Source organism: Phoenix dactylifera, chromosome 1 (genome assembly GCF_009389715.1).
Source record: "Phoenix dactylifera cultivar Barhee BC4 chromosome 1, palm_55x_up_171113_PBpolish2nd_filt_p, whole genome shotgun sequence".
Lineage (NCBI taxonomy): Eukaryota > Viridiplantae > Streptophyta > Magnoliopsida > Arecales > Arecaceae > Phoenix > Phoenix dactylifera.
The window spans coordinates 22,515,513-22,533,789 of NC_052392.1; the positions used below are offsets into that span (position 1 = coordinate 22,515,513).

At 38.7% G+C, this 18,277-nt stretch overlaps 1 protein-coding gene across 2 annotated transcripts; it reads right to left on the minus strand.

Moving 5' to 3' along the window:
- Positions 1-1,535: 1,535 nt before the first annotated feature.
- On the minus strand, positions 1,536-16,045 carry LOC103722434. 2 transcript variants are annotated; one of them, XM_008812993.4, is made up of 10 exons: positions 12,006-16,045; positions 8,566-8,734; positions 8,262-8,409; positions 6,602-6,701; positions 5,977-6,051; positions 5,318-5,408; positions 4,918-5,188; positions 4,782-4,824; positions 4,587-4,690; positions 1,536-2,316 (listed from the first exon to the last, which is right to left on the minus strand). In XM_008812993.4, the coding sequence occupies exons 1-10, from the start codon at positions 15,529-15,531 to the stop codon at positions 1,897-1,899; spliced, it is 4,947 nt and encodes a 1,648-aa protein (XP_008811215.4). In that variant the 5' UTR covers positions 15,532-16,045; the 3' UTR covers positions 1,536-1,896. The 2 variants fall into 2 exon arrangements, with proteins under 2 accessions (XP_008811215.4, XP_026666329.2); XM_026810528.2 differs by having other exon boundaries at positions 8,262-8,412; positions 12,006-16,044.
- Between the last annotated feature and the right edge of the window lie 2,232 nt (positions 16,046-18,277).

An 18,277-nucleotide genomic window follows, 5' to 3' on the forward strand; every position in this document is an offset into this window, starting at 1 on the left:
TGCGGTAAGAGACTAGTACAGTATACATTTTCCAATAATCTAAAATATATCTTTTTATAGGTATCAAGATTTATTTAGGACTAAATATACGCCCGCATGAATTCTCGTAGATATAGACATTTATATAAAATAATTATTGGCATGAGAGCTTAGAGGGACAAACCCAAATTTTCTCGAATTACGATAGGATATGTATGTGCGTGTGCATGTTAGGGATTGGCATTGAAGGTTACCACATTGTTATATGTCGTTATCAGAAAACACATTATGGCGCATTTAAACCAATAATCCATAATATGGATCAGAATTTGTATCACTAGATATGCCATAGAATACACAGCAAAAAAATGAAAAAAATAAGGGTGAAACCCTTGCTCAAGTGGACTGTTTGGTAGGAACACATCGAGTGCTTCAGGTTAACGTTAGAGGGAAGATCCTTCGTAACCAGCATCGCGTGGCCTGTACCGAGATGGCAAGGGGGGCCGAACGACGCAGCCTCAGATGCTTCCATTCCCTCTTAATCCCTTCCGTCATCTCCAATATGCATGACTATGGAAACAATTCCACAAGCAAGGTTGGTCATAAGCAGTTAAAACAAGCAGAAACAAGAATCATCATAAGGTTCCACAAGAAGAAGCAAGGTTCCACGTCAAATAGCCCAACCAGTAAAGCCGAGAGTTTTCTGTCATCACCTTGAGGCTTTGGGCGTATAACTACTAACAAGAAATAACTGACAGCAAAGAGACTTCCATGCGGCTACTATCTTCATTCGGCTTAAGTTTCGGTGAAATATTTTTTGGGACCTTGATATTTAGAAATTGAAATTACAATACTATGGTGATCATAAGGCATCATAACAATCTCGCACCAGACAATGCTCTGTACTGATTTCTCGAGCCATTTTATAACCCTAGAGATACAAGCCATGCACATAAAAAAGGGTCCGGATTTAGTAGCAATGTTTTAATTATAGGAAATGGTAGCTGACATACTCAACTCATCCATAGACCATAGGATACAAGTATAACCTTTCAAGGCTTTTCAAATCCATAGTATCAGGGAAGAATGCCACAAACCAGTAAACACCAAAATAAGTAGTATGCTAAGGCATGTTTGGTTGGGAACAAGTTGGGCTCTTAAATAGGAATGAAAATGAGTGACTCCCTTTTCAACTATTTGGTTGGAGGGATTCCAATACACATTCTGATTATAGGGAAGAATAAAAATACCCCAATCCCTCAAAATCCAATCCAGATTCTCACTTAGTATTCAAATGTCATTCCAATTCCGATTCCGATTCCAAATACGAACCAAACACATCGAAAAATATGGCCATTTCGATTTCCATTCTAATCCACTTCGATTTTGATTCCAGTCAGAAACCAAATGCATTCTTAGTGTCCTGTAGTTTCACGTCTGCAGTTGCCGATAAATACAAAGCTCTAAGAATCAAATGCTCCATCAATAAATACTCGCCGAAAACTCAGCATATGATTAGCAATTGTGCATTGTATGACAAAGTAAGTTCAAATAAATAAAACACATCAACTGAATAATGTCATTCATTTGTATTGAAATGAAAAGTCTTTACATTTTCTTTCAAAAACTCATAAAAAATACAACTATTAGCACCATTCATTGGACAATGACCTGTGATATTGTAAAAATGCTACCTGGCTCTCCAGCCCACTTCAGCGACAGCCATTGCCACTGCTGCAGGAGAAGGAAGCAAGAGCCCCACACAAACTACCCACCCACCTGTAACTCAATAAAAATGACGAAAGGACAATAGGATAGAGGGAGTCGATTTTGTCAAAAGAAAGAGAAGAAGATGAAGAAGAACGGGGGATTTTTCTTTTGGTCCAAAACTATATCTAAGACTGACAGATGGATTTGTCAACATGGCCTTTTCATGATATGGACTGGCTTGATGAGAGCATCAAGATCATCTGGTTGCATGTCAAAGTGATCAGATTCCGATTCGACTGGATGCAAATGGATTGGAAGGTTAACTTTCACAGCGCCACTTTCTTTACCAACGTCAAGGCCGATATAATCAGCAAACTGACCATCAGAGCACAAGAGATCTTCACCCTCTACTCCATCAAGTTCATTTACCGAAACTATTAGGGACTCACCAATCTCGCTAATACTAGACCCAAAGTAACGTCCCCTGCTGTTGCTCTGAACCATGAATCCCTTTTTTTTCTTTGACTTGTTTTTACTCTTAGGGTGATAAAGCTTGCATTTAGATCCCTGTGGACACTTCCCTGTTGCTTCAAAGAGGGGACAAACATAACTGTGCTTCTTACGGCACTGCTTGTGGAGAGAGAGAGATTCAATCCTCAACAATGGTTAGGAAAACTAGATCCAGTATTTGAGACTAAAAATAATATTTTAGAATGGAATAAATTAAGGCAAATAAAATTAAGCATCCAAGACCTTGCGAAAAGTTAATTATGCTAACTTGTATGTATGTATAACAGACTACCAAGCTAAGAACAAACAGCAAAGGATTTCTGTAAGATGATGTGTGCACGTGTCAAACGATGAGCAAAATACAAGAAAAGGTTTTATATAGTAACCATTGAAGTATCATATGAATGACCAACAAGATAATTGTAATTCCATACAGTGGCAATGTACAGAAAAGGAATGTACATGCAATGTTATAAGAGATGACAAAAATTCAAAAAATGCCTTTCATTAAAACCTTTAAATATCCAGAAAAGACTGATGAAGACTACACGTCAATATTTTCTTTTATTAAATATTCTGTACAAGTAGGAAAGTATGGTCAAAGAAGAGCCACCATCCATAAAGTTAGAAATATCAGTGAATTAAGATCTTTTTTGCTTTGAATTGGTTGAGAACTTATGAACTATAGGAAAGTAACGTTTAGCGCCTCTCCAAAATCCTAAAATGAATATGACTGGTATATAAAAGCCATAAGTTTGTCGATATTCAAGTTGAGAAAGTTCTACTATAAATTACATCTGCAATTTAGATAAATTCAAGACCATCTTCTAGGAACCCCCTCTTTGTCCTATTTCTCTTATACACAGTAGATCTTATTCTCAAACCTTTTATCATCTTGTCTCATCGACATGGAACCAAGGGCACTTGATGGCATCCAAAAGGAGTCCTTTTGCTCTCTTTTGTCATTTGAGGACAACTACATTAAAGACTTTGCTCCAGTCGACACCTTCTAGATAAAAAGGTTTAGTTCCATTAGGTGACAGTTTGAACCGAAAGTGAGCTGGTGCCAAATAAGTCCTCCCGTAATAGGTAGATTAAGGGACTTTGTTTGAAGCCATTTGACCGTGCCTTATAGTATTTCTGATCTTCTAGAGTCCTCGTACATCAGGCACTATAAGCTTACAGATTTGTAACTTGATACTGGATATTGAATAAAAGAATTGTCCTTATCATTTTGAAATTCCACATTCCTTTTGTAATCTCATGAGAGGGTGACCGCAACTGTATCCCAATACCAAACTAGATTGATTCCGCATCCAGCAAAAAATATGGATTTGTCTTGGAAATTACTCAAAATGCTTTAATATATTCAGAGGCCTGGAAAAAATTGACATTACTTATTCCATAATATTAATTTAAACAAGAACTTGAACCAACAGATAATCCTATAAATTAAGCCACTAAACCGTCAATCTGAAAATTGACTGGATTTGCCTAGCTCATGCACAGGTCAACATCAAATTATTTCATTTATATCCTGATATCAAATAAATCTTGCATTGATGCATAACTAAATCTGAAACCAGTAAAGCATTCAAAGCAAACATCCTGTTTTGTACCATCACGATCCAACCTATGATGGAATTCTACAGATTCCTTCTTCCAACTCCCCTGAGAAGCCCAATGTAATTATTAGATCACAGACTGTAAATAATGGATAATAATAGATAAGGACAAGTTTTAAGTAATGTTGCTTTATTTGATTTAGATAATTTTGTACATGATTTCACGATATAGTAATGAACAAGATGACAGATTTTTAAGGATACAATTAATTACTTATTTATTTCATACATTATTTCCCTAAATTATAGTATTTGAATCATACTTCTTGATCAATCATTTCCCAAGCTACTTCTCCAAGGAAGGGCATTGACTAAATGGCATTAATTGATCCGTAAGATACCTCATCCCCATAATGACACAGCTAACTGATCCAATTAAAAGAAAGAATCAGAAAAGTTACCATTCTACGCACTGTTGTCTATAATTGGATATCCATATCTGCGTGATGGTGTCTCATGTATTCATATAGCACCACTAAATTGAATTTGATTGTATATGTTGATTATATACATATTATGTATGTAGATTTTGATCCCTCGTGTCACCATACTTGCAATTCAAAAAATTAGTGTTGAATACCCGTATGTATGTTGCCATATAACACCCATGCCATGTCATAGAAATTAAGAACAGAGAACCAGCACGTGACACAACACAGAATTAAAAAGCTACACAATCTTGAGGGTAAATATAGTCAACAAACTGTAAAGATAATATCACTGAAAAGACAACGATAGTATTTAGTATATAACATTACATACCTCATCACCATCAGCACAATATCCTCTAAGAAAACCTTCACAGATAGAAGCATTGCGATTCACATTTATATGTCTGTAAGGACAATTTGTATTTGTACATAGTCCTGCCAAAGTGTCATTAACTGGGTTATGAGAATTTTGTTTGGCAACGAAAAGTTAAAAAGATGCACCAAAATGGAAAAAAAATAGTGGTACCTCGTAAAAAGTATGAACAATCTGGCATTCTTTCTGGAAGTACCTGTAAAGAAAATCTTATATATTGTATTAGAGATGTCCAGGACAAATAAAATTTTTGATAGACTATGGTTGCAAAAGTGAGAGGATTGATCACCTTATGAGTTAGCTTGCAATTAGTACCAGAACATAAGCCTTTCAGAAACTTCGTGCAGATGGCCACTTTAGCAGGGTCATGAATGAAAGGACATTTTCCTGCATTCTTATTGCACTTGCCAAATCGGGTGAAGAACTGGCAATACTGTTGTTTTCTAGCCACACGCAATCTAGCAGTGTGCAAACTCCATCGAACTTTCTCGCTTGCCAAGATACGAACAAGCTTCTTTGGATCTCTAACAAGTTGATTACCATTGCCTATCCGGATATATCTGTTCAAATATTTGAATTTAAAACTTTCAGGAAAAAAATATAGCCATGTAGAAAATAATTGACTTCCAAATAAGTTGCTTGAAATTGCAAAATTGTCTACATAAATAAGCATCAGAAATTGAACATACTCATCATTGCCAATCAATAATCTCTTTGGAACCAAAGATATCTGACTTCTGTCCCTCGATTGTTGATCAGTAGCAAAAGATGACTGCTCGTCTGCACAAAGTCCCGACGAGCAAGGCATGAGAATGAATTTTAGGTATAAGCACCAAATCAGAACTATAGGGAAAAAATGTACTATGATCTCTAGAACAGACAATGTTGGAATTTATTGTAATATTTATGAAAAATCAGGTCTTGGTTCATGCTTATGAGATTATGTAAAAGACAGCTCATTATTCATAGAAGTTTACACAATCATGAACAAACTTATAGAATAACAACATATGTTATTATCAACGTTGTGCCTTGCAGTGTCCAAGCATCCAAAAGTTTTGAAACTCTTTAAGAATCTTGAAAGCTTAAGACTCCATGTGGCGTTGCATAGAGCAGTCGTGCAAATCAGCAAAGTGTAAATATCAGAAACCAATGATCGGTATCACTGCTCAAATATCTCAAACAAACCAAACGAATATCCAAAAAAAGAATCGTAAGTATCTTACAAGACATCAAGTTGATATTAATTTCTTAACCATGAGAATACGTATATATGAAAGTAACTTATGAAGAAAGGAAAGTAACTTATGAAGAAAGAATAGTGCACAGTGTTGAGGTGAAAAAGTACCTGAAATCCTTACTAATGTCCGCCTAGATGGATCCATTTTGTACCGAGTGGAACCAATGCGAAAAATGCGCTCCCCTGTGCATACATAATTTGCAATTAAAACCTGTAATCATTCACTAAATCTTACCAGGACCGAAAAACACTATTGAATAGCAATCCCTTAGTTGTGCGGACCTAGACATAAAGAATTTGGTTGCATGCGCAAAAAATTTATAATTATTAGACAATTATATTATGATAAGAAGCGAGATCATTTTTATTCTAAAAATACAAAAAATATGTTCCCTGAATACAATTTTCATTTCATAAATTGCCATGTGCCAATTTAAACATGAGTTGATTAATTTCTTGAATAGTAGCAGTTATTTGTGATATCAGTAGGGAAACTTTAGAAGTGTGCAGGAGTGCAGAACTAGAATTATGATTCGAAGGCGAAGGAAAACCCAAAATAAAAGATTATTGCAACTAAGCGCTTTGTTCTGATGTTCACATGGTATCACACAAGTAATTTTCGCCAATTTATGTAAAACTTTCCAGGAAAATACTTAATTACTGAGTTTGCTTAGAAGAAGCAGACTGTAGTTCCGCCTATCTTGTTGTAGCTGAATTCCAAAAGTTGACTTACGCGGTAAAGAATTTCCATTCTTTTCACCATCACAAATAGGCATGCAGCTCTTTCTCTCTCTCTTTTTCCTTTCTTCTTCAGCAACTGCTAACGTAGCTTCCTGCAATACGTATTATTATCACAGCTCAGTACTCAAGCAAATGCTTCATAAACCATTTAAGGATTCTAGAAAGGCCAGTTTTGAGCCTTCATATGATAGAATTTGATATGTTATGAAAATCAAGACAAGGAACAAATCAAGTGAGATATACTATGGATAATGCAAAAATGCACAAATATATTTTCAGCAACTTCTATAAGGTATGAAACATCCACAGCATATCCTTCCAAGATAAGCAAAAGATCTAAGCCTTTAGATCACTTAAACATCTTGTCTTATTTCAGATGCATCTGAGTAGTGGATTGGGACAGTATATAGATAACAAGTAAATGAATATACTAAAAACATTAACATATGGGACACCAAAGAAAACAGCACAGCTTGGAAATTGGAGGTGGTAGATCAAATAATGAACCAGAACACTTGCACATGTTCAATTTTCCATTTGTAACTAGTTTACCAGAGCAAAAATTGAAACTGAATGCTAATGTCAAAGCATAATGTGCAGCCTGATTTTGTTGTCATACATAGGAACATTATTAAAAAAAATAAAAAAACTGTTCGCATTGCCCCCCCCCCCCCCGCCCCCCCAGTCGCATGTCAAAAAAAGAAAAAAGGGAAAACAAAAAATCTTCCACCATCAGAATGCTTTTGTCCCTTCTACAATTACCACGTCAGCCTCCAGCATACGTATTAGGCACATATAAAAGCATCCCATGGAACAAAATAGGATCATAAGAAAAAAAACAGATGCTCTGCTTGCTGCACTGCTACATTTTCTTCAATATTTGGCCCGTATTGCATCACTCATACAATCCCACTCAAGTTAATCAAAGCAACTACTTGGACAGATAATTTGCACCATAGAGATAGACACTTAAAAAGGGCCGATGATTGATCGGTTTCATGCTAGAAGACAATAAGTTGTGATAATTGAAAAGAATCAGTGAGAATTTGGTGGTGAGAATGGTTGAGATTTTGAGTGAACTTGCAATAACAATGCTTTCTAAGTGCCTAAGGTTTACTTTGGGTTTACAGGCCACTTTTCAGCCTTACATAGCACCAGTCCATCAACAGAAGGCAACAAAAATTGATTGGTATCAGAAATCCAAGTTGCATGGAATCATTAACTAGCATCTTCCCCCTTTACCCCCCCCCCCCCCCCCCCCAAAAAAAAAGGAACAAAATGAAAACTTACCCAAAAGATAGTTCAGCTCATCATCCTTAACTTAATATTCAACTAATGAACTCATGTTTAAAGATATTCTTATAAACCTATTTCATGGTCATCAGCATTTGCATATGCATGCCAGCTATATACAACCAAAAGTATACTATTCAAAATGAAAATAAGCATATACTCATCTATCTGCATTCTTATTATCATGAAAAAAGACCAATAAGAAAAATAGTGATGCTAAAGTTCCGATATTGCAACTTGAAACACTATGTTCCCCTAGAGTAATTCCACAAAGCAGTCCAAGAAAGTTTCATGGGCATCATCAGTAATTACATGTCAAGAATTTGCCCAAGAAGAATGTGCTAGTACTGTACACTCACCTCATTGGCCTTCTTCGAGCGCCGCTCAATGGATCTGGACCATTTTAAACTAGACCCCCCAATGCTTAAAACCCCAGCTTTTCGTAAAGAGAATCCATCAGTTGACACTTTGTAGATTGTATCTCTTTTCCTAGAAAGCTGCAGTTTCCTACTGAATGCACCATAAGAGATAATTATTGATTGAACTAGCTTTGTACAAGAAAGCGAAGACATGAAGATGCTATAGAACTAAAACTCTAAAAGTGAAGGAAAAGATTCAGTAGAAAATACAGTAGATGTCCCTCTTCACTAGAAAATAACTTACGTGATTAATGGTAATGAGTGTCTCTTCCAATACAATGTTCTCTTCCATGGAAAGAGGTGTGGAAGGACCTTTTGACGATTTAATAATGAAACACCTTTTCTGTGCAGCTGATCCCCCCTGAGTGTCCAGACATGAGACAATCTTGAATGTTTGCTTGCCTTCTGTAGCACTGCAGCAACAAAACAAAATTAAAAGTTGTCCAAGATTTTATCTGAGATCTAAATTTTAGCTTCTACAGATTACGAAATTGGGTCCGAGCCATAGATCTGAACATGATAGGAGAACTCAGAACTAGAAAACCATCAGCAACCGCTCCAGATTGTTCATTTTTACAGAAATCCACATCTGAGATATCAATAACACTGTCTTCATATAGTTAGCTGCTTGTGCAAGTACCAACCAACAATAAACCATGATTTCTTCCTCTAACATGAAGTATGTCATCTGTTGAATGCACCTCCCTTCTATCACTGGCAGTCAGAAAGAGGCTTGAGCTATATGCTGTCTTCTCAGTCCAAAATCGAACCAAGGTAATGCATGCGGCATCTAATTTAAAGTCCATAAGTTACTGAAAAGGTGCCCATGAATCACAAAAAGTAATGTGTTGCAAAAAAATGTGCATATAATAGATCAATCATCGCAGCCTTTCTCTTAGCTGCATCAATAATTTGTTTGCAGCAAGCCAATGGCCATGTTCTCAAGGTGTCAATCAAGGTTCACCATACCGATACCGAACCTCATACCAGTACCATCCTATTACAATGTCAGTATGCAGTACGATACAAGATGGCAAGGAATACTGAGTGTCAGTATGGTACAAGACTGCATACCGGTTTAACATCAGTACGGTAGAGTGCATTCGATACGTTATGGTGCCGACAGGTATGGCAACCTTGTTTCTTTTGAAACAAGGGATGCGGCCGCGGCGAAGGCCGTGGCCTCCGCCACCCCCCGCGGGCCCGCGGCCCTCCGCGAGCGTCCACAGCCTCTCCTTCTCCCTCTCTCCCCCGCTCGCTTGTTATTTCTCTTCTCCTTCTCCGGCTCCAACTGGGTTCTCTCAGTACGGGCCCGATACCGAACACGTAGAACCGGTCCGGTCGCCGACCAGTACAGCTTCTGATGCCGGTTCAGCATATCTTGGTTCAAACATTATAACTCTGTAGCTTCTTATCTCTAAAATGTTTTTAAATTTCCTATAGGTTTCTTATGGGTTCTTAATATTTTTTTTAATATTAGTTGTCTTTCTCGTGTTAATAGCATGAAATATCTACCAAAAACGGAAAGGTATAAAAGTATTAGGTAGCACAAGAAGGTAGGTTAAAACCCGACTTCCCTTGCATGCACACCAGTAGCAACTCTCTCATGGTGTCCGCACTGGCTTACACTTAGCTAGAGCATTAAGTCTCATAAATTTTAGCTAATTGTTTAGTTCCAATTTTGCAACAATTATTCATCACCAAGATAGTTATAAGATAGGAAGGAAGGAAACCCCCGCCCAGATTTGTGACTTTCTCATCGTGATTGTGCAAGCTTAAAGCTTAACCTAGCTACAATTCAAGTTTCATGAATTATTGATTAGTTGTTTATGTCCAATTTTTTAGTTATTATTCATCATCTGGAGAGTTATAGTTAAGTTACTTCGATTACCAAGCTTATTTCTTCAACATTCCATGAATGTTATTGTATAATCTATTTTAAAGTATCATATTATGTAACCTAAAATAGAGTCGCGTATACTTGTAAAATTGCTTCCTTAAATTACCTCGTAGTCACCTCAGTTTGTTATTCATTTCTGATTTTCTAGCTTTGTTTCTAAACATAATTATTTTTTTGATATATTTGATGCAACCCATGTGCCTACATTCAACCAAAGGATCAGCTATTCCTCTGGCCACTTGTGCATCATTGGCAAGGTCTAAAACACTAGCACTTGGACGGCATGCCAAAATGTTATGCATAAAGTGAAACTTTGATGCAGGAGTCAAACCAGGATTTTTTTTTTGTTGGGGGCAATAATGTACATTATATCCCTCTGCATCAAGGAGAGGTGGAACCAAGGATTTAAGAGAGATATCAGGGATATGTCAAACGCAATCATTAGAGATGGCCAAGAGAAAAGAATAGTTTTGTTAATAGGGGTAAAAGTAGATTAGATAATATCCGTCTGGATCCGTTTTCATATCCAAATCTATCCAGATATGGATAGAAATTTGAGCATCCGACTAATATCCATATCTGTATTCATATTTGTCAAAGAAAAATAGATATGGATGTGGATATGGATAGACAACTATCTGATCCGAAATATCCGATTTTATTTGTAACCTTATTTAATTTTATATTGCACTCATGAACTTTAAAAAAAAAATGACCACATTAACATGCTATTAACTTGATTTATCATCCACTTAGTAATATCCTTGATTTTGTGGTCACAAAGTTTAATTATCCGATTTATATCCGTATTTATATCTATATTTTCAGTATCCGATTTGTATTCGTATCCGTTTAAAACAAATATGAATATAAATTTTTGCATCCGAGTAACATCTGTATCCATATCTGTATTCATCAAACAAAACAATATGGATATGAATATGCCAGTATCCCATCCGATTTCCGTATTACTTAAATAATTTGCTTGTTATTTAACAAAGAAAAGCAAATATGAAAGTCAGAAAAGAGAGAACCCAGCCAAAGGAAAAGCGACAAAAAGACTATTATACAAATTCACCTCTGAACATTTTAAGGTCTTCCAATTCAACCAAGTCAAAACATAAAATGACTTATGTTTTGCTTTAAACCTCACTTGGGAAATAAAAGAATTAGAAACAGAGTACATTTAGAATATATAAACTACATCTGATTAAATGGCAAAAACTAACTTAATGGGAAGAAAAAACTGTGATGCAGTTAATGAGGGTTAGGTACCTTGTGACGACATTGTACTGAAGGCATGTCCGATATTTATCAGCATAAATAAATTGTATGGCTCAAATAGAAACATAAAAGCCTAAAATGGTTAGACTCTTCTTATAGTTTTTTCCTATAACACTAGGAAACATACAATAGTTCATTATTTTTTTCCAATCAGTTTTGCTTTGATAAAATCCTCATGTACTGCATGCAACAATTCATTTGCCAGACCAATGACTCAAACTTTAAACTAACAGCCAGATAGAAATATTCTTCTGAAAATCAAGAGAATCCGAGCTTGACCATGTCTGATAAAGACCAAGAGTCTAAATCCATACTAATAAATACAGTCTAATCAAATGTTCCACAATTGTAGAACTTATAGTCACAGACTCAATATTCACATATTTGACATTATGCTCTGTCTAGATGAATAAGTAACACCGTCGAAGGAAAGAAGAAAACAAATTACCATAAAATCCATAACATCTTAATGAAAATAAGAAAAGATGTGGAAAACAAACCTTTAATCGGTCTCTTCTTAAATAGGCCCGCCACACGGTGATTCAGGGAGGAATTTTTTGATTCCCTTTGATCTTCTGAATTCGAACCATTAGTAGGAACTATTAAATCTTGCTTCTGTTGACTATCTGTAGCGACGGCATTCCGAATAAGTTGATTCTTTTTATTCTTAAAGTACAGATCTGATGATGTGAAGGAAGTTGATGTCGGAGCCTTCTCAGAAGAATAGTTAGACATATCACCAAATGGCCCAGGAGTAGCAACCAACTGATTTGATTTGCGTTTCACATATACCATTCTCTTTGTACTTAAGGATTCAGTCTTTTTACCATTTACGATACCTTGATGATCAACATTACCTGAAATCAAGTCAACCGGTCTGACCTGCCCCTCAAAACCGGCTTCAGAAATTGGATTCTCTGACAAGGGATGAGAAGTCTCCCGTGAAGGACTGGCAGTGCAGTTTGATAACTTAGTCCCAAGAGGCAAAGGGGGCGTTTTGGGTCTTTCGAAAGATGGATTTGACCGAGTTAAATTATCATTATTATGAGATGGCTGAGAAGCGGTTATCATGGCTGGTTTTCTAATGAGACTATTACCTTTACGAATATAAGAAGTCTGAAGTCTTCCAAGCTTCCTTGGTGACTGTTTACATGATGAACTACCTCCCAGATGCTGAGTCCGTTGAGAAGATGAAGCAGAAGAAGGTGTACTATTCCGGTGCCATGTCCTATGTCTAGCATTCTGGCTTGTACGAGCTGATTCTTTTGTTGAACCTGCTAGACTCGCCTGACTGGAAGGAACTTTCGGAACTCCTGAGCTCAGAGAGGTCTTCTGAGCCATAGATTCATTAACACCTCGTACTTTTGAATCCACAGTTGTCAACTTTCTGGAATCATGCAATACCTCTACCTTTGTTTTCTCGGGTACAGGATGACGATCTAACATAACTTTATCCGCGTTCACATCCTCTTCAGCTTTTGATAGCAATAAACCCTTAGATGATAGCAAAGAGGCGCCGTCAGTGTTAGGCTTCTCATTTTGGTTATTACAGCTATTGTAATTGTCACTGCAACCCTTGCTGTCCAAGAACTGAGGACATGATCGTTCTGCATTTATACAATTCAAAACATCTTGAACTTTGGAGTTAACAATTGAAGAATCTCTATTCAAGAGTCTAGGCTGAGTTTCACATGTAGCGGAAAGTGGTGAGTGATCCCCTCCAAGCATCAGACAATCAGATTGAGGTGGCCCATCCTTAACACACAAACCAAGACTACTATCTTCATCATGCATGGCTCCATCAGGCTGGGGTTGATCTAACACTGTCTCTTTGACTTCTAATGGAAAATAAGCTGATACACCCTGTACATGCATCTGTAAAGAAGCATCATCATTTTTGCTCTTCCCTCCATCGGAAATTTCAAGCTCTTTTGTCGCCATACCAACAATGAATTGTTTTTTCCCTTCTCTCTGTGTTTTTCCTTCTACATTCTTTCCATGGAGAGACTCATCACCAAAGGTAGAGTTAATAGAACCAACTTGCTCACTGCCCCCTAGTTCAGAGGAAGAAGAGTCCTCAGTAAAAAATGAAGCAACACAATTATCAGGATATGCAAATTTTACACTGTTATCCAACACAGATGTCACTTGGTTGTTAGGATCCTCATCAATGTCATTATCAACAGAAGAAAAGGGTTTATATTTTTCCTCTTTAGGGCCATTTTCAGGTGACGCCACCATAACAGCTTCTCCTTGAGCAAAAGGCTGTGAACTGGCATCATCTAGAGCTCTCATATCAAGAACTGAACCCACACAAGTTTGACTATCTTTCTCACCAAGTTTTACATATTCTTTTTCCTTCATATCCTCATTGCCAGCACCATCTGCCAACTTAGCAGCCGTGAATGAATGTTCTGCAGCATTCTTCTCAATAGGTGCTGTCATGATTGTGATTTCTTGCTGACAGAGCTCAGGATTAGTATCGCCAGCATGCTTGGCCTCAGGAACCACTTCATTTGCACATTTTGTTAATTCCACAGATGGAACGGCCTTGGCCGTCCTCTTTCCTGTGTTTTTATCAACTGATGCCATCTTTATGACTCTCTTGGGGCAAGTTTGAGGGTTAATATCATTTACAGGTTTAGTAGCAGCAGCTATTGCTTTTCCTGATACTTTTGAATTATTTGAAACCAGGCTACGACTGCTTGAGAGGGGTCTCTTAGGGGCTCCTCCCTTTGCCTTGGAAGCTGATGGGCTAGCAACAGTGGGAACACCTATTTTCACCCTCTTCTTCACCATCTTCTTCTTCTTCACCATTGTCTTCTTCAGTGCTGTCACCTCAGGACTCTTCTCATCAGAACCAGTTATTACTGGACTTGGGGGAGCCACAACCTTAGCCACCAATGCATTGGATTTAAAAGAGAGATCCAGCGTGTCCACTTCCAACTGATGCTCATCTGAAATTTCAGGAGGAGAAAGCTGAGGGCAAGGAGAAGGTGAAGATAAGGATGACTTCCCCTCTATCCTATTCCAAACAGAAACTCCAGATTGTATTCTTGACAGTGCGCTTGGTCTCTTCATAGGAGGACGTCCTAGATTATTATCATTTCCTCCACTGGGCATCTTCCTCTTGCCTTTGTTGCCCACAAAGTAATTCTCCTGAAAGCCATAGCCAGAACTACAACCAGCAACATCAAAGACCAGATTTGCATTGTTTTCAGATACGTCTCTATCAGAATAAGAACGACCAGAGGACTGCATCAGGGCTGGCGGGGGAAGCCGTCGTTCGGTAATAGGTTCAGTATCTCCCCTTCTATCAGGGATGAAAAAGTTCCGCAAACTCCTAGGACAAGAGGCAGGCACCGGAGCCAGATGAGATTCCGGCGGCACAGGTTCAAACACCAGATCACGCCTGTGCTCACCTTCACCATCCCAAAACCCTAGCTGCCTCTGGCTCCTCCGGCCAGAACCCCCCTCTAAATCACAATCTTGGACCCCGCGCAACCTCTTGCGGGCAGCACCCGCGTCCTCCATACGGTAAGAATCGCCCCTATACGAGGGCGGGAGGCCCTGCCTCGCTTCTTGCTCCCATTGCAACCGGATATATTCAGGCCTTTCGTCAAAACACCGAAATCTATCGACATTGAAGCCACCGCCCTCCCAGGGTTCCCGGGGGAAGACCTCCCCGCGGCCAGACCGGTGAGGCTGGCCCAAGGGTGGCCGATCCTCGTGGAAGATCGGGCGGTCGGGAACCCTAGGGAGGGGCAGCAGGAATGGGTCGGGAGGGCTGCGGTAAGGAAAATAGAGGCGCTCGTCGTCTAGGTGGTGGTGTTGATGGTGGTGGTCATGGTCCAGCCGGTGTTGCCGGGGAGGCGGCGGCGGCGGAGGAAGCGGCCTAGGAAAGGTAGGATGGTGGAGGTGGGGATGGGGGTGGGTGTAGTAACTGGGTTCGAGGTACTGGGAGGGGGGAGGCGGGGGATCGTACCTGGATCGGCCGGCGATGTGGGGGTGGTCCGAGGGTTCCATGGTCTCCGTCGAGGGGCAGATCCCTTCGTTGAGGAGAGCTCCGAGGGCTCCCTCGATCGCCGCCGACGAGGAGGAGGAAAGGAGAGGTCTCGGCGTTTGGAGGCGGCAAGACGTCGGGTCGCGAGCTTTTGATCGATAGAAGGCGGCTTGGTGTCGGGGTACTGGAGGGAGGCTCCGGATTGGGATGCGGGCATCGGGATTAAGCGTTCATAGGAGAGGCGATGCTATGGCCTCCCCAAACTTGAGAACTTACCATGGAGCCATGCTTTTTATTGGAGACATGCGTGACGCCGTGGCAGGCGGGGACTTAAATCGAAGGGACGTCGCGTGTTTTTCGAGTATATTACTTCTTTTGATGAAATTTTTCAGGGTATATGTCGTCGCGCACCTCGTGATGTTTATCGTCTCCGGAGTTGGCTCAAGGAGTGCGAGGGGATGTCATTTGGTAGCGATATTGCTTTTGACGGGGGTTGAAGGGAGGCCAAAGTGGAATCGTGACCTCTTGCTCGGAGGACGGAAGAGGGGTTACGATTGGATCTAATATTTGGTGGTTGGATAACGCAAGATTGATAATTTTATTTGTTAAACTTGAAGGGAAAATGGAACGGTTTAGCTTGGAACAGATCCAAACCTAATATATGTGCTTTTAGGATTGGGACAAGATTAGGTTGGTCAAGGTGACATCAGAAGTAGCAAGTTCTTTTTCTTGAAATAACAATCATATAAGAGCCCCAAACTTCATCCAAAAAGACTAGCTTGAAAGTGTTATACCGGTTTCTTAGTTTTGTGCGAATATCCAAGATCTGTCTATATACCTGCATGGACTTTTATATGCTCCTCCCATTTAAGCTATGGTATCCTTATTAGGCTAAAGGACCAAATCTATTCAAATCCATTCATAAAACCACAGGTCCAAAATCAAACACTATGATTAGCCAAAGGATCGAGGTTGTATCTTTCACACGAAGAAAGATTCACCTTTCTTCGTGCAAATCCACTATTGCATCACCCATCTCATAAATCTCAATGCGCTCTGTTCGCCGTCATTCATCCGCTTGCAGTAATCTCAGAGCGACTAGTAGATGATCTAATAGTGGATTCACACAAAAGAAGGTAAATCTTTCTTTTGCATGAAAGATACAACCCCAACTCCAACCTAAATGAACTTATAATTTAGTATCTCCTACTTCACATGGATCATAAGTCGAGTCTGTTCTGATATCATTTATAACAACCAATAAATTACCTAAAAAAAAAAAAGCTAACCGTGAGATGTTACTTGGGTTTTTTATCCCTGTATAAGTATCCAAAATTTACCCACTTTATATACTTATTTAAGCTTTGACATCCCTGCAAGATTAAGAATCCAAATTCTTTCACAAGTACCCAAAATTCAATCACAAACACCATGATCAATTCAAATAGACCCATGTTGTAATGTCTTTTAGTCTATATGGATCATCGTCCATGTCTACTTTGATATCATTTGTAACAACCAAGAACCTCATTCTAAAAAGCTAACAAAAAAATATTATTTTAATTCTTTGGTCTTATATAAATAGCCAAGGCTTACCCAATGCATAACTTGTGTGGAAATAAATACATGCTCATACAAATCTTTACACTTAGATAAACCAAGTACCATCTTACACCATATTTGGTTCCTTACACAGCTTTGGAATGGAATGAGAATTCCAAGCCGACCTCCTTCAAGTGCTTGGTATGATAATAAAGAAAAGAACCATAATTCTTTTGAAACTACGACTCCTTGATTTGAAGACATGATAATTTCACTCATACATTGAAGGAATGATCATTCATATGAAAATAGAAACAAATGATATTTTGAGAATGAATCGACTAACAATATTTGTACTATAAAAGAGTAGCAAAAGGTATATTTTCATATAAATCAACTATCAATAATCATAATAGAAAATAATAATAATTAACTTAAATTATAAGTAATATTTTTATTAACAATTAGTGAAATATCAGATAGCATGCATATAATTTTATTTTAACTTTTCCCTAAAAGTTTACAATGCATCATGTGCCAGTAAATGGGCATTGTATAATGGATGTTAATCAAGTTAATCTCTCTCTCTCTCTCTCTCTCTCTCGCTCGCTTGAGCAAAACTAACAATATCACCATTTCGAAGTGAAATATTGTTAGTTGTCAATTTGGATCTCTGCCCTCTAAAAAAAATCACCATCCTCACCCATTCTCTGATTCTAGAAGGCTTGATGATCCATTGTCGCGTCAATTACCCTGCATAATGGCACTAATTTTCCAGCCAGGAGTAGACTCTTTTTTCTTTGATCCATTGCAGGGAGCCGCTTTCATGGCGATTAAATGGTAGATCTGATGGACTATGGTGATCTTATGATTTCAACCTTTTGGTGGGCGTAAACACACCCCAATAATTGATGGTAAGACAAAGCCAGATGAGAAGCGTTGGGAAATTTTTGGGAGGGGGTGACGCCGCCGTCCTCGATGTTGATGCTTTCAGAATGCGGTGAAGATAATGTCGCCAGGAACCAGGTTAGGTGGAGGACAAGCATGCTCCAATCCGTTTGCAATGTTGTTTTGCATATAAATCCCTTTCAAACAGAAAATATGACGTTTAAGTCTTCACCTGCCCCTCTGCGTCCTCCATATTCCGGTCCCAACCCCAGCATCAAACCCTATACGTCTCGCACCGCCACTTCCGATACTGGGCGCCGGATTTCCGACTACTCCGCT

What these genes read in the sequence shown, in the direction of transcription:
- LOC103722434 (XM_026810528.2), bottom strand. Translation starts at nt 15,531, where the DNA reads ATGGAACCCTCGGACCACCCCCACATCGCCGGCCGATCCAGGTACGAT. An exon ending in GCTCGAAGAAGGCCAATGAG is followed by an intron (nt 6,702 to 8,261) that starts GTGAGTGTACAG and finishes TACGTATTGCAG; the next exon opens with GAAGCTACGTTAGCAGTTGC. An exon ending in ATTGCAAGCTAACTCATAAG is followed by an intron (nt 4,825 to 4,917) that starts GTGATCAATCCT and finishes TTTTCTTTACAG; the next exon opens with GTACTTCCAGAAAGAATGCC.